At 46.1% G+C, this 26,011-nt stretch overlaps 2 protein-coding genes across 2 annotated transcripts in view; both read right to left on the reverse strand.

The window, feature by feature from the left end:
• Positions 1–16,661, reverse strand: part of rtel1 (regulator of telomere elongation helicase 1) — a 94,333-nt gene extending 77,672 nt beyond the window's left edge. Inside the window, 13 exon segments of the mRNA XM_034086080.1 lie at positions 174–229; positions 454–551; positions 2,881–2,956; positions 3,050–3,088; positions 3,180–3,333; positions 4,897–4,962; positions 5,241–5,325; positions 6,077–6,152; positions 6,715–6,775; positions 7,087–7,168; positions 7,909–8,002; positions 9,010–9,208; positions 16,372–16,661. Coding sequence (XP_033941971.1) covers positions 174–229; positions 454–551; positions 2,881–2,956; positions 3,050–3,088; positions 3,180–3,333; positions 4,897–4,962; positions 5,241–5,325; positions 6,077–6,152; positions 6,715–6,775; positions 7,087–7,168; positions 7,909–8,002; positions 9,010–9,208; positions 16,372–16,473 — 1,188 coding nt within the window. The 5' untranslated portion in view covers positions 16,474–16,661.
• A 728-nt stretch (positions 16,662–17,389) lies between these two features.
• On the reverse strand, positions 17,390–21,355 carry ndufb11 (NADH:ubiquinone oxidoreductase subunit B11). Its single transcript, XM_034085366.2, has 3 exons — positions 21,131–21,355; positions 17,769–17,899; positions 17,390–17,600 (listed from the first exon to the last, which is right to left on the reverse strand). Exons 1-3 carry the CDS (start codon positions 21,302–21,304, stop codon positions 17,471–17,473), a joined length of 435 nt encoding a protein of 144 aa, XP_033941257.1. The 5' UTR covers positions 21,305–21,355; the 3' UTR covers positions 17,390–17,470.
• Positions 21,356–26,011: the final 4,656 nt, after the last annotated feature.

Below are 26,011 nucleotides of genomic sequence, written 5' to 3' on the forward strand. Positions count from 1 at the left end.
GTATTTTGTGCAGGAAATGCATTTTCTAGTTAAATGACAGTACAATTGACCAATTGGGAGCCACTGACTAACCTTAAACATTAGCCTAGCATCTCAGGAGCATCTCGCTCTCAGGAATACAGAGTGAAAAGTGTATTCTAGAACCGTTACTATAACTCCACCATGTAGCACACCTGTATGATGTTAGTCAGCTGCTGCAGTCCACTTGTGTTCACAAACACCCCCGGCTCTGAGGATACAACAGAAGTGATACAAATGAATACACACATTATTCTGCATCGTCACAGAAACGGGGCGTGTGTGATATATACAGCTGAAGGTCTAGACCTCTTACTTCTGTGTGAATGGAAATGAAACATCTACAAAATGTCCATCACACGGTGGACAGCAGAAAACGGAAGGTAAATCAAGTGACAAGTGTTCAACAATAGAAAGTGATGAAGCCGTACTGACGTCCTGCAAGGTATCCAGTGATCTGCTCCAGAGCGTCCTGCACAGCCGTCTTGGAGCTGTAGGTCAGGTGGGCTCTCTCCAGCAGCTCATAGATGAAGCTGGACAGAGGACACTTCATTACAATCCAGAAACCGAGATAACTGAAGACATTTGACATGTTGTCAGAGGTGGGAGAAGTACTCAGATCTTGTACTTAGGTAAAAGTAAAAGTCCTGCATTCAAAATATTCCTCAAGTAAAAGTAGAAAAGTACTCTCATCTAAATATAGTGAAAGACAGTAAAAGTAGTCGTTGTGCAGATTGGTCCATTTCAGAATAATATATATGATATGTTTTATAATGATTGATCATGAAAGTGTTCTCAAAGCTGGTGAAGGTGCAGCTAGTCTGAAGTACTTGGTAGACTGCAGGGTAGCTGGTGAAGGTGCAGCTAGTCTGAAGTACTTTGTAGACTGCAGGGTAGCTGGTGAAGGTGCAGCTAGTCTGAAGGACTTTGTAGACTGCAGGGTAGCTGGTGAAGGAGCAGCTAGTCTGAAGTACTTTGTAGACTGCAGGGTAGCTGGTGGAGGTGCAGCTAGTCTGAAGTACTTTGTAGACTGCAGGGTAGCTGGTGAAGGTGCAGCTAGTCTGAAGTACTTTGTAGACTGCAGGGTAGCTGGTGAAGGTGCAGCTAGTCTGAAGGACTTTGTAGACTGCAGGGTAGCTGGTGAAGGTGCAGCTAGTCTGAAGGACTTTGTAGACTGCAGGGTAGCTGGTGAAGGAGCAGCTAGTCTGAAGTACTTTGTAGACTGCAGGGTAGCTGGTGGAGGTGCAGCTAGTCTGAAGGACTTTGTAGACTGCAGGGTAGCTGGTGAAGGAGCAGCTAGTCTGAAGTACTTTGTAGACTGCAGGGTAGCTGGTGGAGGTGCAGCTAGTCTGAAGTACTTTGTAGACTGCAGGGTAGCTGGTGGAGGTGCAGCTAGTCTGAAGTACTTTGTAGACTGCAGGGTAGCTGGTGAAGGAGCAGCTAGTCTGAAGTACTTTGTAGACTGCAGGGTAGCTGGTGAAGGTGCAGCTAGTCTGAAGGACTTTGTAGACTGCAGGGTAGCTGGTGAAGGAGCAGCTAGTCTGAAGTACTTTGTAGACTGCAGGGTAGCTGGTGGAGGTGCAGCTAGTCTGAAGTACTTTGTAGACTGCAGGGTAGCTGGTGAAGGTGCAGCTAGTCTGAAGTACTTTGTAGACTGCAGGGTAGCTGGTGAAGGTGCAGCTAGTCTGAAGGACTTTGTAGACTGCAGGGTAGCTGGTGAAGGTGCAGCTAGTCTGAAGGACTTTGTAGACTGCAGGGTAGCTGGTGGAGGTGCAGCTAGTCTGAAGGACTTTGTAGACTGCAGGGTAGCTGGTGGATTCACTCCAGGTGGAACTCAAGTCTGATTTAAAGGTCACCTATAATGCAATAGCATGTCTATGAAGGTCACCCATTCTAGCCATGCCTCATATCGCTCTATTTCTCTTCCTGTTCCAAAAGTGCTGATTCTGGGTATACACAGCTCTCTTGAGAATGAGATGTTCACCTGTATAAATAAAGGCTAAATCAAAAAATTAAGCTTTTTGTTTTTTTTACTGAAAAAAAATTAAAATAAGCGGCTCATGCGGAACCTGGCAGATACTGTCTAAAATGCTGCGGTGATGAAACGCAAGGATTATTAGATCAAGGATGGATGGAGCAGAAGTAATAATAAAGGCTTTCACTCTTGCCGATTACACCACAAGGTGAGATCCTGCTTCTTCACACACATGCTCTGTGCAGTACAGGTTAGCTCTGAGTGTTAGCCATGCTAATGTAAACACCACATATTACGTCCAAAACAGTCAGGCATTGTTTCTGATAGCAACGTTTCTGATTGGCCCGTGGGTCCACACTTCAGATATTACGTCATATCGGACGCAAATCTGAATCAGCTCTGTTGTTCCCCGTTTTTAGAGATTTGGGTACGGAGGAAAAGAGAGAGGGTTTTATTTCCTGACGCTGCGTGAGTTCCCCGACACACCGGGGACACACATTCATGTATAAAAGACATCACAAAGTGCATTTTGCAAGATAGGTCCCCTTTAAGACGTGATTATATTTCACATCATTAATCCAGATCTGTAAAGTAACTAAAGGTATAAATACATGTAGTGGAGAAAAGGTACACCATTTACCTCTGAACTGTGGTGAAATAGAAGTACAAAGTAGAAACAAATTGTACTTAAGTATAGTAGTTTAGTAAATATACTTAGTTACTTAACACCACTAGATTTTAAACAAATGTAATAATAACAATGAATTTGTTTGTGCTATTTGACATCATAACTGATGACCTGCGCCATCAGGACGGAGAACACAGAAGGACTGATCCACTGACAGACAGTGCTGATTCTTACTCTCTCCTTTCACACCTTCACTTACAGTCCAGGTTTTGTGATGCCTCCTTCATTTGGAACATCATAGGAATCGATAACGGCTTCCAGATCCAGCAGTATCTCTGTCAGAGCAGACAGAACCGTTGGTAACAATCCCACAGCACTGACTAACAGCCACATCGAGTGCATGAGATGAGTGTGGTAACTTCACTTACGTTTAATTTTAGCAATGGTAGATAATTCCAATTTGAAACCTGAAGCAAAAAGATACCCCTCTGTAAGTACATGTACTTTGTTAACATTTGAAAGTGTGCATCCTCAGTGGGTGGGACAAATAAAACGGACCAGCGTTGAGGGACTCCACGTTGAAGTCACTGACAGTGTCTCCATGGCTGGCCTCTTTGGCCTGCTCCGCCAGCAGCCGGTCCACAGCAGTGATGGCGGAGGCCACATCGTACGGAGTCAGGTCAAAGGACGTGGACTCTTCACACGTCTTCTCCTGCAACACAGACACAGTGTGGTGACTCTCTGCCCAGGGACGCACCTCCAGCAGGACCACGTTGTTCGTCATCCTAGATCAAGTCTGCAACCCCCCTCAGTCAAATAAAACAAAACATATTTTATGTTTTAAAATAAAGCATCAGATGGTTATGTTGTGTACTTCCACTGTGGTGTGCCATATACCAACATGCACTTTTTGATGTCTGTTATACATAAATGTGTGTCCCCGGTGTGTAAGGAGACTCACAACGTTTCAGAACATACAGCCCTCTCTCTTTTCCTCCTTACCCACATCTCTAAAAACAAAACGGGGTGCAAATGAGCTGGTCCAGGATTTGGACGTCATTGGTCAAATGTGGCACACGTGACACGTCCCGACCTATCGTCTCCATATACAGTGGTCGAGCTGAATCCCCTCTCGCAGCAGCTGTGTGTCTGTGCATTCAGCAGGATGTCTGCAGGGGCACTTAGGGTAAAGTTGGTATATATCATGGCACTGTTCTATCGGTAAACACTTAAGAAAGAACAATGCGTGGCATGTTTTGGGAGTAATATGCTGTGTGTTTACATTAGCAAGCATGCTAACACTCAGAGCTAACGCTGTACTGCAGAGAATATGTGTAACGTAATGTGCTTGCGGTAAACCCTGCGAGAGAGAAACGCTTGAGCTCCATCCTGTTTCAGAAATAATGCTTAAAGTGTTTGGAACATAATATGGTATTTAATCACGGCAGCGTTGAGCTGACTTTCTCCCGGTAGAAAACTCTCTTAGCAGGGGAGAGCTGCGTGACGCTACAAAGGGGCGTGGCTAGCAGCAGCTGTTCCATATAAAGCTACGGTCACAGAATCAGCCTTTTTGGAACAGGGCTGAAATAGAGGGGTATGAGGCATGGCTACAATGGGTGATCTGTTTGGTATTTTAAGCAACAGACTTCAGAGATATGTTTTGTATAGGTATGGCCCTACAATATATTTTTCAAATATAGCATGATAGGTCCCCTTTAAATTAGAGGTGGAGACTGGCTGCAGCTGTGCTTGTGAGTTTAACAGTTTCTGAAAAAAAAAGTATTTTGTAATTTTCCAAACAAACAACTTGACGCACAGTGATGGTAATTATTATCAAGTAGACGAGGTAAACATGTGTACCCCTCTCGTCTCTATCTGTATGCACAACAAGAGCGTCTGAGCGTTATCTACGTTGGTAGGTTACAGAGCTGACAGAGATGTTGGAGAAGGTTCTAGTGTTTTAGATACAGGGCCGGACATGTCTCTGGAACAGGCGGGGCGCTCTGACAGCAGGCCACACACACACACACACACACACACACACACACACACACACACACACACACACACACACACACACACACACACACACACACACACACACACACACACACACACACACACACACACACACACACACACACACACACACACACACACACACACACACACACACACACACACACACACACACACACACACACACACACACACACACACACACACACACCCCCCCCCCCCTTCAGAACAGCTGAATGTGGAGGAAGAGTCTCACCACATTGTGAGCTTCATCGAAGATGACCACCGCTCCGTTCAGCTCGATGTTGTGCGCTCTGCGGCTCTGTGGAACAGAGCGAGAGAACAAAACACCAGCATGTAATGATTTCACTGAATACTACGGCAAAGCAGGACATGACAGGATGATTACCTAGATAGGAAAGAAGGTGTGGTATATTCTGTTTTGTATGAAGCAGGTATATAAAGGGTACCCGTGCTGATGTGTAGTGCTAAAGGCTCAATGTGGGTTCCTGCTCCTGAACTGTATAATGACATGAGTGACACGAAGTCATCTCAGTCCTCCGCCTCCAGCCGTCTGGTGCGTGCTCTGCGAGCGCTCACCTTTGGGTCCAGCAGGTAGTTGTACGGCGTGAACACAATGTCTGCCTGCTGCTTCAGGGACCGGGACAGGTAGTAGGGACAGACCCTGCACACACACGTTCTACGTTCAGCTGAAATGTAGACACTGCGTGCAATACCTAGGGCTTTGTCCACATTACAGGCGACGTGATAACTCAGCAGAATCACGGTTACTCAATCGCCCTTGAACAAATGAAAAGTAGTAATATTATTTAAATTAAACACTGAGTGAATTCAAATATAACCAAGCAGGGAGAAATCATTCTGTGTCTCTGGTTCAGATGTTGTGATGGATGCCGTCATCCTCTCTCTTACTGCTGACGATTCACTGCAGGACAGGAAGGGCCACGTTCTTCATTTAACTTCTCAAGTCCTTTTGTGTTACGCTTATTGATAACAACTAGCTAAGACTGTGACTGCTTTCACATCACATCGCCTGAACCAGTGACATACTTTGCCTCAGGAAGGATTTTAAAAAAGTGAATTTGTGAGTGAAAGTGTGCGTACGTTCCTAACAGAGGCCTTTCAGCAGCACGGGAGATAGGAGAACACGGACGCATCAGTAATCAAAACGCTGCAAGGCGTTAACAAAGCTAACTGTCTTTACAAAGATTATAAACTCTTTACAGATGAAAATAATTACAATACATCATTTCCTAATTATTTAAGGTCTAATATATCGGATGACTAATTCATAATATTTCAAAATGATATGTTGCTGTCCTACAATCCAAGACCAACTAAAACCATGTTGTTGATTGGACTCCCATAAAGCACACACGTGTTAGCGACACACACGAGCAGTGTGTGACACACACCTCTGTTTGTTGCCGAATTTCACCAAGTCTTCCACGTCGAGGACTGAGTTCACCAGCTCTTTGTCCGTGCTCTTCTCTAAGGGCAGAAGAGAAGAAGAGGAGGCCTTTTACAAAAGGTGTTGTGCGATTGCCATGATAAACCCATCACAGCTGGGAACAGCTGGATGTAACGATGCTCAAGCTATATGGTCGACCTACTGGTAGCTTCCACCAGTACTGGTGCACTTCACCTCTACCAAGTGCACCAGTCCACACTGAGTGAAGGAAATGTGAGACAGCGCTCACCAAGTGTGTGGTGCTTCTCCAGGCAGGACATCCCACCTGCTGCTGGGTGGGGATAGAACACCAATGACTGGATACGTTAATACTGTTGGAGCCAACATGGCATCTCTTCTGGCTCAGTGAGGGACCGCTGTCAGTCCCTCTGGTGCAGGCCCGTTAGCATGCAGCTTCCCAGAGACCGGGCTTTAAGACGTCTGCAGAGGACTAATCAGTGTGGATTGGAAGACAGAATGCTTACGCGCCACTCAAAGCTTGCTTTTAGTTGGGGTTCCTAGTGCATGTAGTGCATGGAGCCTGTGTCACTGCTCTCTACTGCATGTAAGCTAGCTCTAGCAGGTATGAATATTGAACGTTACCTTCCACGTTATTGTAGTAGACACACGATCTGGTGGAAACTTTGGCTCTGCACGAATGGACCTGAAAGCAAAGCAAAGCAAAAAGTATAGTGAAATCTGTAGAAGTGCTTTGTGCCATATCGACATGGACTGCTGCATCAGCTCATTCATATAAACCCAGCAGTTCCTTTTTAGGATGCTTCCTTCCTTCTGATTTCATTAGAGAAAGATAATGTCCTGTTGGTGCTTAGAATGAACACGAATGAGTTTGAAAGTATGGACAAGGAGGCGGGAGAAGTCGGGGTCGTGCCTGCATCCTCCAGACGCTGCAGCTGACAGTGCGCCCTGACCATCTGAATGTCCTCCAACAACAGGATGTGATGCTTTCCATACCTTAACATGGTTGCTCTGCTGCTTCATGACTTCGGGGTTGATACACAGCTGCTCTCTGGATCCCAGAACACACACCTTTGGCCTGAATCAGCAGAAACACACATAATGGTGACGTTGATCATTCAAAACCTTTATTTACCCAGGTGAAATCCCATTGAGACCAAGGACCTCCTTTCAAGGAGCCCTGCAGCATGGAGCACACTCGGCACATTCAGCTGTATGAGCAGTGACACTTTCGGTCACCGTCACATATCTCAAATGTGTTAGAGACCATAGCAGATCATCCAAAGAACCACAGCAGTGGGTTCGGGCTCTCAGCGGATTCTGAACGTACAAAGGACTACGACCCACGCCTGAGACCTGGCTTCTCTCATGTTGCTCTCAGTAAATACTAAATAACAAATACATTACAGTAATCATGTGTTAAGAAGCCACACTTCCCCAAAGTTCAAAACCTTTCTAACAAATCTTGATAAAAAAGCCCAGTAACGTATTTAAAGAACCAGCTTGGTGTTCCCCTGATGACCAGCAGCATGAGGCCGTTGACCCCTTCCTGTGCCCGCTGTCCTGCTGACTTCTGAGTCCGCCTGAGAGGCATGCTATCTTTCAGGATGCTTCAAGCAACGACTCTCCGTGCACAGTCTGGGCACAATACGAAGGCATCATGCTCCGTTCCACGTCATCGTCTTATCTTTAATATCAAATCATATCCAGAAGCTCACCTGCCTCTAAATGTTGTTTCTGAAGTGACTAAAGAAGCATCCACACATGTTGCATTATTCATGCATAAACAATATACTTCTAACAAATGGAATAGTTTACTTGTAGGAAGTGTTCTTTAGCTCCTTGATAACCTGCGCCAGCTGAGAGTGTGTCCTGGATGCGTAAATGATCTTGGGAACATCGGTGTAGTGGGCTGAGGAACAATAAAAACACACATCCGTTACATTCCAGAGTCATGTCAGCTGCTGCATCTCTGCATCAGCTGCATGGAGAGCTGCAGCAGGGCGGGCTCAGCATCCACCACACCCCCACCCTGCTGCATCAGCTGCATGGAGAGCTGCAGCAGGGCGGGCTCAGCATCCACCACACCCCCACCCTGCTGCATCAGCTGCATGGAGAGCTGCAGCAGGGCGGGCTCAGCATCCACCACACCCCCACCCTGCTGCATCAGCTGCATGGAGAGCTGCAGCAGGGCGGGCTCAGCATCCACCACACCCCCACCCTGCTGCATCAGCTGCATGGAGAGCTGCAGCAGGGCGGGCTCAGCATCCACCACACCCCCACCCTTTGGATCATATGAGACTTCAATGATTAGAAGCAGTGCCGTGCCCGTTTGGAACGTGCTAGAGTGGGCGGCTTCAGAGTGGGTCGCCGCAGCGTCTCGGGAGCCGTGTACAATAACTAACATCAAGTCCCATTGCATTTGAACAACAGCTGAAGAAGCTTGTATTTAGATTAGACACCCCCTTTAAATTGGTCTTATTCCTTATTATTTATTTTAATAAGGTTAATAATAATTGACTTTATAGGTTTATTGACGACCTTAAATTGGCCTTTTAATCTTGAAATGTCTTTTTTTTCATTATTCTTTTATTTATTTTATAGGTTTTAATATTTTATTGTATTTAATAATGATGTCTTATCTCTCCATTTACCGAGAGGGATCATTATTTGTTGTATTTTCCTTTTCTTATCACATGTTTTACGTCCTTGGATCCCTTGTAATATTGTGTTGTTATGCTGCATGTGTGCAACAACGTTTTAACGTTTGCCCTGAAGTGGACTTCTTGTGTTGTGTGTGTTTGTGATGTGAGCACTCTGCGCTGCACCTGCTGTGTGCAAAGTGCTACACAATAAAGCTTTCTTATTTCACATCATTCAAGAAGAACACAGGCAGTGGAACACTTGAACTGAACGTACTTGGCGTGTCTCCGTCTGTGGCAGCCGTCCCCCAGGAGGACAGCGGGGTGTTGGAGAACATCTCCTCTCCTTTCAGCCTCTCTGTGACCTTGCGGGCAGAGATGGTGTCCTTGAAGCGCTCCCTCCAGGCCAGGGTGGCACAGAGCAGGCACAGAGTTTTACCGGTGCCTGTCGGACTCTCCAGAACCCCATTGGCCTTCTGAGAGAGAGAAACATGTTGTTATCTCTGATGTTACCTGAGTCTGAACAATGCTTCAGCAACATCACGTCAATCCACCAGGAGGCACATCTCAGACTCTGCATAGGGCGTAGGAATTATTGGATTGTTTTTAGGAGTAACCCTATGTTAAGGGTTAAGACAGAGATGGGAGAAGTACTTGAACTTGAGTAAAAGTAGAAGTACCACAGTGTAGGAATACTCTGTTTCAGTAAAAGTCCTGCATTCAAAATGTTCCTCAAGTGAAAGTAGAAAGTACTCTCATCTAAATATAGTGAAAGACAGTGAAAGTAGTCGTTGTGCAGATTGGTCCATTTCAGAATAATATATATGATATGTTTTATAATGATTGATCATGAAAGTGTTCTCAAAGCTGGTGAAGGTGCAGCTAGTCTGAAGTACTTGGTAGACTGCAGGGTAGCTGGTGAAGGTGCAGCTAGTCTGAAGTACTTTGTAGACTGCAGGGTAGCTGGTGAAGGTGCAGCTAGTCTGAAGTACTTTGTAGACTGCAGGGTAGCTGGTGAAGGTGCAGCTAGTCTGAAGTACTTTGTAGACTGCAGGGTAGCTGGTGGAGGTGCAGCTAGTCTGAAGTACTTTGTAGACTGCAGGGTAGCTGGTGAAGGTGCAGCTAGTCTGAAGTACTTTGTAGACTGCAGGGTAGCTGGTGAAGGTGCAGCTAGTCTGAAGTACTTTGTAGACTGCAGGGTAGCTGGTGAAGGTGCAGCTAGTCTGAAGTACTTTGTAGACTGCAGGGTAGCTGGTGGAGGTGCAGCTAGTCTGAAGTACTTTGTAGACTGCAGGGTAGCTGGTGGAGGTGCAGCTAGTCTGAAGTACTTTGTAGACTGCAGGGTAGCTGGTGAAGGTGCAGCTAGTCTGAAGTACTTTGTAGACTGCAGGGTAGCTGGTGAAGGTGCAGCTAGTCTGAAGTACTTTGTAGACTGCAGGGTAGCTGGTGAAGGTGCAGCTAGTCTGAAGTACTTTGTAGACTGCAGGGTAGCTGGTGAAGGTGCAGCTAGTCTGAAGTACTTTGTAGACTGCAGGGTAGCTGGTGGAGGTGCAGCTAGTCTGAAGTACTTTGTAGACTGCAGGGTAGCTGGTGAAGGTGCAGCTAGTCTGAAGTACTTTGTAGACTGCAGGGTAGCTGGTGAAGGTGCAGCTAGTCTGAAGTACTTGTAGACTGCAGGGTAGCTGGTGAAGGTGGGAGCTAGTCTGAAGTACTTTGTAGACTGCAGGGTAGCTGGTGAAGGTGCAGCTAGTCTGAAGTACTTTGTAGACTGCAGGGTAGCTGGTGGAGGTGCAGCTAGTCTGAAGTACTTTGTAGACTGCAGGGTAGCTGGTGAAGGTGCAGCTAGTCTGAAGTACTTTGTAGACTGCAGGGTAGCTGGTGAAGGTGCAGCTAGTCTGAAGTACTTTGTAGACTGCAGGGTAGCTGGTGAAGGTGCAGCTAGTCTGAAGTACTTTGTAGACTGCAGGGTAGCTGGTGAAGGTGCAGCTAGTCTGAAGTACTTTGTAGACTGCAGGGTAGCTGGTGAAGGTGCAGCTAGTCTGAAGTACTTTGTAGACTGCAGGGTAGCTGGTGGAGGTGCAGCTAGTCTGAAGTACTTTGTAGACTGCAGGGTAGCTGGTGGAGGTGCAGCTAGTCTGAAGTACTTTGTAGACTGCAGGGTAGCTGGTGGATTTACTCCAGGTGGAACTAAAGTCTGATTCAACACTTGATTAGATTTACCATCATTCATCCAGATCTGTGAAGGAACTAAAGGTATTAAATACATGTAGAGGCGGAAAAGTACAACATTTACCTCTGAACTGTAGTGGAGTAGAAGTACACAGTATCAACAACTGTAAACACTAAAGTAAAGTATCTCAAACTGGTACTTAAAGAGCCTGTGACACGGTTTCCCCCATCATCCAAGCCCATCACTTTGAGTACATATCGTCCCCTTGAAAAGCGTTACTGAACTGATTTTGGATATTTGTACTTTGATAACCATTAATCTCAATGTTGACCATTTTCTGGATCTTCTCTGGATTCTTCAAGTCCCGCCAAATGATGTGACGTCATTGCGGGCACAGCGCTCCAGCTGCACCGTCCAGGATCCCAGCATCTGCATGTAAACCTTTATATATATACAGTCAGATGTAAACGCACGACGGCGCACACAGCAGCACGCTCAGACAGCGATGACAGGTTCATGTTGAACGTGTCTGAGAGCTCATGAGGCTGAAGGATCGGTTTATGTTGTATCTGTTAGAAGTTTAGGAATGAGGTGCGTCAATATGGGCGATCATACGGTCATGTAGCCAGTGGTGGACTGGGACTACAAATCATCCCGGGACTCTCGACCGGCCCACTTCGGTACCGCTAGTAAGCTGTCAACGGGGGGAGTGGGGATGTCAGGGGCGGCGGGTGCTGTAGATAGTAAATGTAAATATTTGTGTCACTGCATCCTGGTAAAATACAAATATAATGTATAATGTCTGTGTCTTTGACATTAGCGCTGCTAGCCACCTGTGCCCTGTACTACGAAGCCAGTTCAACAGACCCTGGATATGTTTGAGTAACAAACAAACTAACAACAACAAACTAACAAACGAGATCTCGCTAAGCGGTCCTACGACGCTGGTTATCAACTCGGTAAATCAAGCCAGGGTTTCTCTCTCCAGCTGAGAGCGCGTTCACGTCTAAGACACGAGTGGATCTGACTTTAATTACATTTGTCTCGAGTGTTTCGTCAACATAATGTGTTAAATAATACTTCTGCATCCAGTCTGTGACACTGTGAGTGCTGCACGGCCAGATGAGGCTGGAGAAGCTGACTCAGATCAGGAAATATATGATATATTATGATATTATATGATCGATGATCTGATTGATGATGTAATATGAATGATAAGTGCGACACGTCGGCGTCTTCTCTGCATACGGCAGTTTAAACTGTATTTCCTTTATCCTGTAATATGACTTGAGAGATTTAAACTCCGCACACTGAGTGGATCTCTTTTCTATAGACGCCGGAGGCGGGCAGCGTCAGGTAAAAGAAGTTATTTAGCCTTCTCAAACCTGAGCCTCACGCGCCGCCTATGGGGGATGTGCTGGTGACTTATCCGACCGGCCCACTTCGGTACCGGTGTTATGCCGTAGGTTGAAGCCTTGCCGTGGATTGAAGCCCTGTTCGCGGGGACGCGCAAAGGTGACGTGATCGCCTGTGTTGAGCGTTCGCCTTATTTTCACCCTTTTCAAAGCTTTTTTCTCTCTTTTTAGTGATATATCAGATTAAACAGCAAACGGCTGAATAAATAATGTGCATACAATTGCGAGGAGGCTCGTTTTAAGGACACGTTTTTCAGATCTGTCACAATCTTCGTATTGGAATACATTTACGTTTTTGAGTGTATAGTCCCACTCTGTTACATTCCTCCTTCCTACAGAACAGACAATGACAGGATAATATGTGATTTGTCAATAGTCCTATTTCTTAAAACCTTCTCTGATAACCACGAATAGTAAGCAATGATATAACAGTAATGATATCACATGATCATGTCAGACACTGTTATTTTCAATCAAGCCTAAAAGATAATGTGTTCAAACTGGCTTCACTCACTTCAATTGCTCCTTTGAATATCATTTTTATATATCCCTACTCAACACATGTTTGTATTGTAATGCCACTCCTTTTTTTTTTTTTTTTTTTTTTTTTTTTAAATTGTATTTTAAAGTGACATTGAATGCTTTGAAAGGTGCCCTAAAATAAAGTGTATTATTGGTCTTGTATCTGTGCCTCTATTACATTACATTTAATTTTCAATCACACTATTAATGTTCCTTATTTTAGACTAGGTTAATCCTGGTGTCAATAGGGAAGATCTGCACTGTTCTCTACATAACATGTTCAGGTGCAGCTCTAGCAACTGCACTGCCGGATTTTGAAGCCCCTCTTTAGTTTTTGACCTGCTGGGCCCAGAGTGAAATGCTTTGGTGAGCACAAACTAGAGGGGAGCAGCCAGCACCAGTGTGATTTTGGTGAGTCTGTGACTATCCTGGAGAAAGATATAGGGGGGGGGGGGGGGGGTTCCATATCTGGCAGGAGAAATACCTGCTCTGAACATGTTATGTAGAGAACAGTGCAGATCTTCCCTATTGACACCAGGATTAAGCTAGTCTAAAATAAGGAACATTAATAGTGTGATAGAAAATGATATGTAATGTAATAGAGGCACAGATATAAGATCAATAATACACTTGATTTTAGGGCACCTTTCAAAGCATTCAATGTCACCTTAAAATACAATTGAAAAAAATAGAAGTGGCATTACAATACAAACATGTGTTGAGTAGGGATATATACAAATTATATTCAAAGGAGCAATTCAAGTGAGTGAAGCCAGTTTGAACACATAATTTGTTAGGCTTGATTGAAAATAACACAGTGTCTGATATCATTACTGTTATATGATATCATTGCTTACTATTCGTGGTTATCAGACACTTAAACAACAGAGAAGGTTTTAAGAAATAGGACTATTGACAAATCACATATTATCCTGTCATTGTCTGTTCTGTAGGAAGGAGGAATGTAACAGAGTGGGACTATACACTCAAAAACGTAAATGTATTCCAATACGAAGATTGTGACAGATCTGAAAAACGTGTCCTTAAAACGAGCCTCCTCGCAATTGTATGCACATTATTTATTCAGCCGTTTGCTGTTTAATCTGATATATCACTAAAAAGAGAGAAAAAAGCTTTGAAAAGGGTGAAAATAAGGCGAACGCTCAACACAGGCGATCACGTCACCTTTGCGCGTCCCCGCGAACAGGGCTTCAATCCACGGCAAGGCTTCAACCTACGGCATAACACCGGCCCATCGGGATTCGTCCCGATGGCCAGTCCGCCACTGCACCCAGCCCACGTAAATTGTCAACGGGGGGAGCCTCGCTGCGGGGAAACCGTGGACCTAGTGTCCCGATCAGAGTGGGAATAATAATAATAATAATCTGTGCATTTTATCCATTAATTTCCTCAACATTGTGGTAAAAAAACCACACGTTTAATCCATGTTGTTGGTGTACTACAACTACAGAAAGCATCGGTTTGTTTTCTCATCAGGAAATGCAGACCGGCACAAACAAACGATTTTTAATCATCATCCTCACTCATCATTTAATGTATCATATGTTCGCCGCGTTGACATGAAAGCACTAATAAATGTAGTTTCATCCACTTTCATCCAGTTTACAACCACAAAAATAATCGATTTGTTTTGATATCACATCCGACGGGAGGAAATTCAGCAGCTCTCACTCCCGATTTGTAATCCTAATGTAATCATCATCTTCACCACGATCATTTATGTTTATGTCGCCGAATTGACATGAAAGCACTGACAGATATGAATATACTGTAGTCAGCTTCATTAAAACGCTATTAACGAGCCTAATCTCAGTAATTCACCATTTCTACGCATGACAACACACACTTTGTCCGTCTTTGGCTCTCGAAGCGTTCCCGCATTGACGTCACTTCCGGCTTCCCCCAAAACTTCAAAATGAGTCAAGAGAGGCTTCTCAATACTCAAATTTCCCCTCCTCGACTCCTCGGTCCTCCGGTAGTGACCCGGAAATGAATTTCAGCGCGCCATTTTGAAGGACGTCTCATTTCTCTAAATGCACACCGAGGACCGAGGATCGAGCATCGAGGAGGCTCTCTGGAGGAGCTATAACCGAGGATACACTGATGGTTCCTCCACGGCTCCTCCGCGGATGCATTTCCGGGAACGGTGGAGGCGTGACGCACGGCCGGATTTATCTCAGCCAATGACAGCTCTGCATGCATCCCCTGGATATTATTTGAGAACCTGCTCTCATCGCAACGCGATGTTTACAGTGAGAACAGCTGTGAGGTCCTGCAGAAAGCAGAGCAGTGTGTAAAATATATATCACTCAGTATAACAGGCCTACTCTCTTTATTTGCTTTAGTTTAGTAGATATCTACAAAGAGTCCATATTTTTCTAAAACCATTTAGTGCTTCACAATAAAATACACAACGGCTGTAGCCTGATTATGCTTTAGCAGCTGTAGGTGTGTGTGGTACAGTATGTAGGTGTGTGTTGTACAGTGTGTATGTGTGTGTTGTACAGTGTGTAGGTGTGTGTGTTGTACAGTGTGTAGGTGTGTGTTGTACAGTGTGTATGTGTGTGTTGTACAGTGTGTAGGTGTGTGTGTTGTACAGTGTGTAGGTGTGTGTTGTACAGTGCGCAGATGCCGCGGACAGACAGGTCTCAGTTGGTTTGATGCCCTTACTTTTAATACTTGCAAATACAACTTTTGGCCCGTAATTTCAATTCCCCATTTCAGCGACCAGAGAGGGGGGGGGGGATATATCCAGTCTCTGATTGTGTTACGTTATTATGAGAGTGCTCTCATACTTTAAAAATTGTATATATTTATATAAATATATTTGTGTGTGTGTCCGCATCTGTAGCCTGTTATTGTCTCATTATACCGCACTCTCAATGAGTTCAAAGTAAATATGTGGGGGAACAATGTTCAGCTGATCTAACAGAGATTATAAAATATGACAAAACACTCGACAGCTGATGCAGCTGTTGCCACGTAATAATGAACGGACGTCGCTTTAATATGACCGCTCAGAGGAGAGGAGTTCTCATTTCTTTAAACGTCTGCTGCTTCCCCTCCTCTCTCCTCGGTCCTCCGCTCGCATCTCCTGTGGGCGGGTCTAAGTCTCGAGGAGGGGAGTCGAGGAGGGGACATTTGAGTATTGAGAAGCCTCTAAGGAATTTCCCCGCGATGTTCGAAATTATTGATATTTAACGGAACGGTATCGCTTTTTCTTTTTTAAACTGACGGTTCGAGATTACTAGTAGCCCAATATTTCATTGCACAACAGTTGTTGGGATGCTGTCACAGGCTCTTTAAGTGCAGTGTTACTTTCCACCAGCGGCTAACGACCAGCCAGTGCATATGAACAGGCAGCCGCATTAAAGACCTTCGGACACACTAACCAGACGGAGGACCAGGTGAAGCGCTGGACCTTTTGTAAACTGCAACATGACCAGTACATGCATGTATGGATGCTTCCTGTCCAGCTGAGAAACATCTCCCATCACAGTTCTTTCATTACCTCCTGAAGACACTCGATCACTTTGCTCATGTAGTCCTTCTGACAGTCATATGGAACAAATGGGAAGTTCACCGTCACTCCTTTCAGAGTGAGTGAAGTCATGGTCTCCGAGCAGCAGCAGAACCCGCAGTCACGTCTCAGTACTCCGGGTTAGCTTCCACACACCTCTAAACTGTGTGAACACATGTACAGATAGTTCGGCCTGCTTTAACCGCAGTGCGGAGTAGTTGCTGCAGGAACAACCGTTTACTTCAATGAGCTGCTGTGCTCGAGCTTGGCGCCAGATTTCCGCTTTCAGTCCAGCGCGCATGCGCACTGTAGCAATTTACCTCTGCTGCGTTCAAAGACTCACTGAAAAATCAACATTAACGATGTCACCCATGAACAATCTACAATACTGCTAACAGTTTCACCGAGGGAACTCTCTGAAGGGCATAGATGATTTGAATTCGGATCTAGTCTTGGTTATAAATGCTAGGAAAACATTATAAGACGTGTCCAAGAATTTCGTGTCCAGGTGCAACTCTGTGTATCAATGTGCCCTGCTTTTGTTGTGCTGGAGCAAGGATAGGTTAAAGGTCGCCATTATAATATTTACAGGTTGTTTCAGTGGCTAGATATGTATAGCTTAAATAATGCAATTCATTAAGCTATTGATCAGATGACTTTTAACGAGAACGTAATCAAAATGTGTTTCCATTCAAATATAACGTATCCAAAGTACCGGTACATTTGTGAAACATTGTGATGATGATGGTTACCTCAATACGTACGGTCTGGAGGCATTTTGTATCATTTTCAAACTAGTCAATGTTGAATAATCAATTCAATCGTTTGTTAGTTATATTAAAGGCTGGATTTCAAACCTCAGACCTATTTTTAATTCTGATCACAGGCGGCTTGTAGCACCGAGCCAACGGCAAACACTTATATATCATTGAAGATGAACCTTTCATTCATTTTCTAAAACATTTAAATGCTGTTTAAGAAGTAATTTTCACACATGATGATAACACAGTTCAACAGTTACATACAGAATCATTTATTCTCTCAGTGAAATACATTATCATGAAATACAGGAGGAGGAGGATGCTTGATCCTACTGCTCTCCAGAGCTGGGGAGAACAATCTTTTCTGGGTCGAAGTAGTACTCGCTCAACAGAGGAGCACCCTCCTGCTCTCTCTGCAGGACCACCCGCTCCGCCTCCCTCCTGGCCCACTCCCGCATGCTACACACACAAACACAAGAGAACACAACTTTAATAACTCTATACATTCAGAGCAATAATCCCAGCGTGACTGCTGGGTGGTCGCTTTGGACCGAAGGCCACCAACACATCCTAACAGCCCGAGTAAGTAAGAAACCACGAGTGAGCTTTTATCACGTGCTACATTACCCATGGTCTGGTAAATAGTGGATAAATGTTCCTCCAATAACAAGAGCCACTGAGATGCCGAAGAAGAAGCCCACTCTCATGTTCCACTCGTCCACCACGGGGTCCCGGGAGAAGCCATGGTAGTCTGGGTTCTGACAATTACATAAGAGAGGCATCACACACAGCACACACATTCAGAATGCATCACACAACACGGCCTGTAAATATAAATAACACTTTCTTAAATATACCCTTGTGCAATTCACGCTTCATTGGATCCTCAATGTATTTACAATAGGGTGTTGTTTTTTCACTGAGTGTGTGAATAAAGTGTGCATACTTATTATAATATTTAGGTCTATTCTCCTCACTTTATCTGCTCTAGGAATGCAAATGTCCCCATTGTGGGAGAATAGAGGAATTGTGATTTCATAAGTATCACCCCATTTATCTGAAGGACCTCAATATCTGACACTTTTTTATATTTGACTTATCATCTCAACCAATGTCATACGAGTTACGAAAGTGTGGTTTAGGCGTTCGTCAATATCCTCACAAAGTCACACTCTACTTAGGAGCATTCCAAACCAGTACCATTTAGAGAAGGAGACAAGAACATCTGTGTGTGTCCACTTTCTGCAGACTTGTTGGAGTGCACACTTTAAGTGGGAATATTACACATAATCCATTGCAACATTATTGTGATAATGTAAAGTACATTATTAATATTACAAGTAAAAACACCACATTGATTTATTAGACATCTTTCTTTCTACATTCCTGATGATTCAGTTTAAAGCTGTAGCGACGTTTAATATTCCGCACAAATAGAATCAAATTCTGTGGGAAACACTATACTTTTTCTTTTGGTATTTAAAGTAGTTTCTAATGCTAAGACTTTTAAACTTTTACTAAAGAAAGGGAAATAAAAATTTTGAATGCAGGACTTTTACTTGTAATAAAGTACTTGTAAAATGTAGTATTGCTACTTTCACTTGAGTAAATAATCAGAATATTCTTACACCTCTGTTTAGACAAGATAATGTGCTACATTTATATAAAACCATTAGTATATGATAGCACTTTCAGTTTCTTATGCACTTCATCCACAGTGTATGTCAGAAGCTAAAAGCAGTGAGTACATTTACTCAAGTACTTTACGTTGTACTTCTACTCCACTACAATTCAGAGGTACATGGTGTACTTCTACTCCTCTACATGTATTTAATACCTTTAGTTACTTCACAGATCTGGATGAATGGTGTGAAATATAATCAAGTGTTGAATCAGACTTTAGTTCCACCTGGAGTAAATCCACCAGCTACCCTGCAGTCTACAAAGTACTTCAGACTAGCTGCACCTTCACCAGCTACCCTGCAGTCTACAAAGTACTTCAGACTAGCTGCACCTCCACCAGCTTGGAGAACACTTTCATGATCAATCATTATAAAACATATCATATATATTATTCTGAAATGGACCAATCTGCACAATAGGCGCGTTCACACCGCAGTACTTTTCCTACTTTAGTTCCGAAATGTTGCGTTCACACCAAAAACAGCCGGAACTCAAATTAGTTGATGAGAACCTTTTCACCCCCTTTTCGTAGTCCCAGCCATAGATATATATATATATATATATATATATATATATATATATATAAACTAGGGCTGTCAGTCCATTAAAATAGTTAATCGCACATTTTGTATCTGTTCTAAATGTACCTTAGAGGAATATTTTTCAAATTTGTAATACTCTTATCAACATATGAGTGGACAAATATGCTTTATGCTAATGTTTATTATCATTTGAACAATGACAAATATTCTCATGAATATTAAACACAACAACCTGGAACCTCTCATTCAATAATACAATACAAATTGTGTGTGTGTGTGTGTGTGTGTGTGTGCGCGCGCGTGGACATAGCGCATTTAGTGTGTGTGAGAGAGGGAGAGAGGGGGAGAGGGAGAGAGGGGGAGAGGGAGAGAGGGGAGAGAGGGGGAGAGGGAGAGAGAGAGAGGGACCGGTGCCAGCAGCAGGGACCGTGTTGTTAGCATCTGGTTAGCTAGCTGCACTAACGGACATACGGAGCTGTTGGTTCCACAACAAGCTGGAGGAGAGCTCTCCTCTCAGACTGAGAGGCTCAGGTGAGCTAAAGGACTCTCTGAGTGTTTAGATAGTTCACTTTAGTCTAAGTTATCTCAGTGGGTCTCAAACGGTTTGGTCACAAATTATTCAAAAGATTATTTCCACGGCACACCTTCATATGATCAATATAGTTATAAAACAAATAAGAGAATAAAGAAAACACAGTTATGAAATACTATATGGCAGTAAAACAAGAATACAGTTTGAAAGGGGAGTGATTTGTAAAATATCCATAAAGAAAAAGAACATCTGCTTACAGTTGTGTTTCATCTGGGTGTTGAGAGATGTATCCATAGATCTCTTCATGTTGCTCTCAAAGTGCACCAGATTGATGCTTTTAACTTCAATATTTAAAAACAAATCTTCCCGGGGGAGCATGCCCCCGGACCCCCCTAGAGGAGGTGAGGTCCGCTCCCCACTCGTAAAAAAAAAGAAGCACTTTACCAGCACCTCAGCACCCCCACTTAAAATACCTTCCCGCGCCTCTGTCTTCTACTGTCCTTTATTCTTAGAGGAAGTACAGAAACACGTAACTCTGGATTTGTTTTAATGTTTGAGGAGCAATAAACGACACAGCAGCTTTTTGGCATGTTCAAACTATTATGTTCTGCCTCGCTCATGAGAGGAACAGCTGGCAAGATTACAGCCTCGCCTACTGATTTTAATTTAACCATAACTCGAGCCCGATTCTCGATTTCAAATGTGTGCTCTAAAATGATATTTATAAATGACTATTATCATTATTATAAGCAAGACAATAAATGGAAAAGATATGTAGAAAATAAACGTATTTAAGATACGTTCATAACAAACGTAACGTGGAAGAAAATATGCTTCTAGAAAGAAGTCTGATTCCATAACAACATTCAAAACCCACCTGTTCGTTTTCCCTATAACCTGTAGGCTACCCGGTGTCCTTCTGTGTCCTTCTGTAGTCAGTGTCCTGGTTATCTTGTCTTACCCAGCTGATGCTTCGCTACATCCACTGTTTTAATTTGTAAGGTAAAATTGTAAATCTGTAACCCTGTAGGTGTCCTTGGGTGTTATGAAAGGCGCCCCCCAAAATAAATGTATTATTATTATTATTATTATTATTAGAAGATATGTAGAAAATAAACGTATTTGAGATACGATCATAACAAACGTAACGTGGGAGAAAATACGTTTCTAGCTAAAGGAGACAGGGTTGCTCAGTTAGCTCCGGTACTGTCGGTACCACTGGGAGAACTCACCTTGACATACGGGCTGACCTCGCCGTGTCCGCTCTTCTCCTCCGGGGGGTGCAGCTCCGTCACTGAGGCCGTCCCGGCAGAACCACTGGGTTTCGACTGGGAGACGAACCGAGCCGGGGGATTACACAGTAACCGGGGCAAAGAGACCCCAAGCCGAGGCAGTCGGGTCAACATTTCGACTGTTTGTGAAGGATATCGTTGACCCGGAAATGGAAACAAAAGCTTTGACCCCGCTTCTTCTAAAGATCCTCCGGTTGGCCGCTTACCACCACCTAGAGGGAGTCGACGGTGATGCACCGCGAGGGGTTTTATTGGAACTAGGTGTGATAGTCAAAAAGCTGGGTCCTGACAAGATGTCCCTAGTAATACTTATTCTGCCCCCCCCCCCCCCCCCCCCTTTACATCAGTCTTTGTGTTTTTGTAATAGTTTTTGCATGGGCTAAAGTTCATGCTGGTAACCTGTCCTTTATGTGCACATGTCTCGATAGTCTTCCTCTCTTGGAAGTTCATAAATACACAATCCTTTGGAATGTCACCTTCTGTTTGGTTGCATCTCTCATTCTCCTGCTCTCCACAAAGAGCGCCCCTAGTCCTGGTCTTCCCACATTCATTATTTGTAAATCTTTGTTTCTTGAACCACTTAAATGGACATGACATGTATTGTATCTTTAGTAACTCTGACACACTCATTTACTTTATGATAAATAACGTCTTATATTATCTTCCTTAGCATGCCACAATAGCATGAGCAATTCTTTGAAATGTTGAAACGGGTATTGAACATTCTCTGTCCCAGGCGGGTCTCAGGTACTTCTTTCTTTAGGACCATTTGTTCTGACACTCCAGCCTTACCTTCCTGTGTGTCCTCCTCACACCTCCTCTGAAGGAATGTGCACCTGTGCGCCTCGTCTCATACATACTGACTCACCTGGAATGCTCCAGACCCCTCACTTCTCCCGCCTGCTCCCCCCCACTCAGCTAGCACCTTGTAACTCATGCTCGCTCTGCTGACATGTGATCATTAGATGCCAGTCTCTTTAAACCTTGGCCATTTGAATCTCACCTACTTCATTTCTGTTCATATGTTATCAGATTCAATGATGCTTTGATTTCTCTTTGTTGAAAGATTCCACTTCATCATATTCAACGTGTTGCTAGGCGCAGACTGAAAACTCATCTCTTTCGACTCCACTTTGAGCGATAGAATGACTAACAAAGAACTGCTAACAGAGCACTTATATTCTAATAAAGGACTGGCTTATCTAAAGCCAGTTGAGTAGCACTTGAAATGATTGGCTCTATGAAACCTGATGTACTTATATGATTCTGTTTTCCTCAAGGTTGTGTCTTCCTGGTCGAATGTACTTATTGTAAGTCGCTTTGGATAAAAGCGTCAGCTAAATGCAATGTAATGTCAATGTAGCCTCTCGCCGCTGCACATGCACTTATCACATGTACCCGCCCGCTGCTACAGTCATACAGTCATAGCTCACATGTGGACCTGCACTCGATGCAGAAGATTGGTGTAACATTGGATCATACACTTTAGTCAGCCTTTCTAACGCAGCATTTTACATTCAACTAAACCACACAATCACCATTTAACTGATCAGGAGTATTCATTATTTATTTGTGTCCAATAAACACTCAGCCACATCGTTGTGTGTTGTATGATTACGAAGTTGACCTTATGCACATATGTCATTCAATAATATAAACAAGTGTTTACAAATACACATCCTGACAGCTCAGACACCAGCCAGTCCAGTTACTTAAATATAATATTAAATACTGATAAAAAAAGGAAGTGAAACCAAATGTTGTATCCAGAATTATTAGAAGGTCTTTTTAAAGACATGAGTTACTTTAGTTTCTGCTTAAAACAGAAGTAGTCGTCAAAGTCGTACCCTCTGGGAGGCGGAGCCATCACACTTCCTGTTCAGCCTTCTTCTTCTTCTTCTTCTTCTTCTTCTTCTTCTTCTTCTTCTTCATCATCATCATCATCATCATCATCATCGACTGGGGAGAATATATACCATATAGGCACAGAGGCACCAGGAGCCCAGGAGCCCTGCCCTTTTGTTTTAGACAGGAGAGTGTGTGCAGATCCTCTAAAGGGCACACGAGGCTCCTGGGCCTGATGGCCGTGTTCTCAGGGTGTGTGCAGGTCAGCAGGCAGAGGTGTTCAGACACCTTCAGCAGGTCCCTGCTGCGGTCTGTCGTCCCTGCTGCGGTCTGTCGTCCCTGCTGCGGTCTGTCGTCCCTGCTGCGGTCTGTCGTCCCTGCTGCGGTCTGTCGTCCGGTCTGTCGTCCCTGCTACGGTCTGTAGTCCGGTCTGTAGTCCGGTCTGTCGTCCCTGCTGCGGTCTGTCGTCCCTGCTGCGGTCTGTCGTCCGGTCTGTCGTCCCTGCTACGGTCTGTCGTCCCTGCTGCGGTCTGTAGTCCGGTCTGTCGTCCCTGCTGCGGTCTGTCGTCCCTGCTGCGGTCTGTAGTCCCTGCTGCGGTCTGTCGTCCCTGCTGCGGTCTGTCGTCCCTGCTGCGGTCTGTCGTCCCTGCTGCGGTCTGTCGTCCCTGCTGCGGTCTGTAGTCCGGTCTGTCGTCCCTGCTACGGTCTGTCGTCCCTGCTGCGGTCTGTCGTCCGGTCTGTCGTCCCTGCTGCGGTCTGTAGTCCGGTCTGTCGTCCCTGCTACGGTCTGTAGTCCGGTCTGTCGTCCCTGCTGCGGTCTGTCGTCCCTGCTGCGGTCTGTCGTCCGGTCTGTCGTCCCTGCTGCGGTCTGTCGTCCCTGCTGCGGTCTGTAGTCCGGTCTGTCGTCCCTGCTACGGTCTGTCGTCCCTGCTGCGGTCTGTCGTCCGGTCTGTCGTCCCTGCTGCGGTCTGTCGTCCGGTCTGTCGTCCGGTCTGTCGTCCCTGCTGCGGTCTGTAGTCCGGTCTGTCGTCCCTGCTACGGTCTGTAGTCCGGTCTGTCGTCCCTGCTGCGGTCTGTAGTCCGGTCTGTCGTGCCTGCTACGGTCTGTCGTCCCTGCTGCGGTCTGTCGTCCGGTCTGTCGTCCCTGCTGCGGTCTGTCGTCCCTGCTGCGGTCTGTCGTCCCTGCTGCGGTCTGTAGTCCGGTCTGTCGTCCGGTCTGTCGTCCCTGCTGCGGTCTGTCGTCCCTGCTGCGGTCTGTAGTCCGGTCTGTCGTCCCTGCTACGGTCTGTAGTCCGGTCTGTCGTCCCTGCTGCGGTCTGTAGTCCGGTCTGTCGTGCCTGCTACGGTCTGTCGTCCCTGCTGCGGTCTGTCGTCCCTGCTGCGGTCTGTCGTCCCTGCTGCGGTCTGTAGTCCGGTCTGTCGTCCGGTCTGTCGTCCCTGCTGCGGTCTGTCGTCCCTGCTGCGGTCTGTAGTCCGGTCTGTCGTCCGGTCTGTCGTCCCTGCTGCGGTCCGTCGTCCCTGCTGCGGTCTGTCGTCCGGTCTGTCGTCCCTGCTGCGGTCTGTAGTCCGGTCTGTCGTCCGGTCTGTCGTCCGGTCTGTCGTCCCTGCTGCGGTCTGTCGTCCCTGCTGCGGTCTGTAGTCCGGTCTGTCGTCCGGTCTGTCGTCCCTGCTGCGGTTTGTCGTCCCTGCTGCGGTCTGTAGTCCGGTCTGTCGTCCCTGCTACGGTCTGTCGTCCCTGCTGCGGTCTGTCGTCCCTGCTGCGGTCTGTAGTCCGGTCTGTCGTCCCTGCTACGGTCTGTCGTCCCTGCTGCGGTCTGTCGTCCCTGCTGCGGTCTGTAGTCCGGTCTGTCGTCCCTGCTACGGTCTGTCGTCCCTGCTGCGGTCTGTAGTCCGGTCTGTCGTCCCTGCTGCGGTCTGTCGTCCCTGCTGCGGTCTGTCGTCCCTGCTGCGGTCTGTCGTCCCTGCTGCGGTCTGTAGTCCGGTCTGTCGTCCCTGCTACGGTCTGTAGTCCGGTCTGTCGTCCCTGCTGCGGTCTGTCGTCCCTGCTGCGGTCTGTCGTCCCTGCTGCGGTCTGTCGTCCCTGCTGCGGTCTGTAGTCCCTGCTGCGGTCTGTAGTCCGGTCTGTCGTCCCTGCTACGGTCTGTCGTCCCTGCTGCGGTCTGTCGTCCCTGCTGCGGTTTGTCGTCCCTGCTGCGGTCTGTAGTCCCTGCTGCGGTCTGTAGTCCGGTCTGTCGTCCCTGCTACGGTCTGTCGTCCCTGCTGCGGTTTGTCGTCCCTGCTGCGGTCTGTAGTCCCTGCTGCGGTCTGTAGTCCGGTCTGTCGTCCCTGCTACGGTCTGTCGTCCCTGCTGCGGTCTGTCGTCCCTGCTGCGGTTTGTCGTCCCTGCTGCGGTCTGTAGTCCCTGCTGCGGTCTGTAGTCCGGTCTGTCGTCCCTGCTACGGTCTGTCGTCCCTGCTGCGGTTTGTCGTCCCTGCTGCGGTCTGTAGTCCCTGCTGCGGTCTGTAGTCCGGTCTGTCGTCCCTGCTACGGTCTGTCGTCCCTGCTGCGGTCTGTAGTCCGGTCTGTCGTCCCTGCTGCGGTCTGTAGTCCGGTCTGTCGTCCCTGCTACGGTCTGTCGTCCCTGCTGCGGTCTGTCGTCCCTGCTGCGGTCTGTAGTCCGGTCTGTCGTCCCTGCTACGGTCTGTCGTCCCTGCTGCGGTCTGTAGTCCGGTCTGTCGTCCCTGCTGCGGTCTGTAGTCCGGTCTGTCGTCCCTGCTGCGGTCTGTCGTCCCTGCTACGGTCTGTCGTCCCTGCTGCGGTCTGTCGTCCCTGCTGCGGTCTGTAGTCCGGTCTGTCGTCCCTGCTACGGTCTGTCGTCCCTGCTGCGGTCTGTAGTCCGGTCTGTCGTCCCTGCTGCGGTCTGTCGTCCGGTCTGTCGTCCCTGCTGCGGTCTGTCGTCCCTGCTGCGGTCTGTCGTCCGGTCTGTCGTCCCTGCTG

This window comes from Pseudochaenichthys georgianus, chromosome 6, assembly GCF_902827115.2.
Source record: "Pseudochaenichthys georgianus chromosome 6, fPseGeo1.2, whole genome shotgun sequence".
Classification (NCBI taxonomy): domain Eukaryota; kingdom Metazoa; phylum Chordata; class Actinopteri; order Perciformes; family Channichthyidae; genus Pseudochaenichthys; species Pseudochaenichthys georgianus.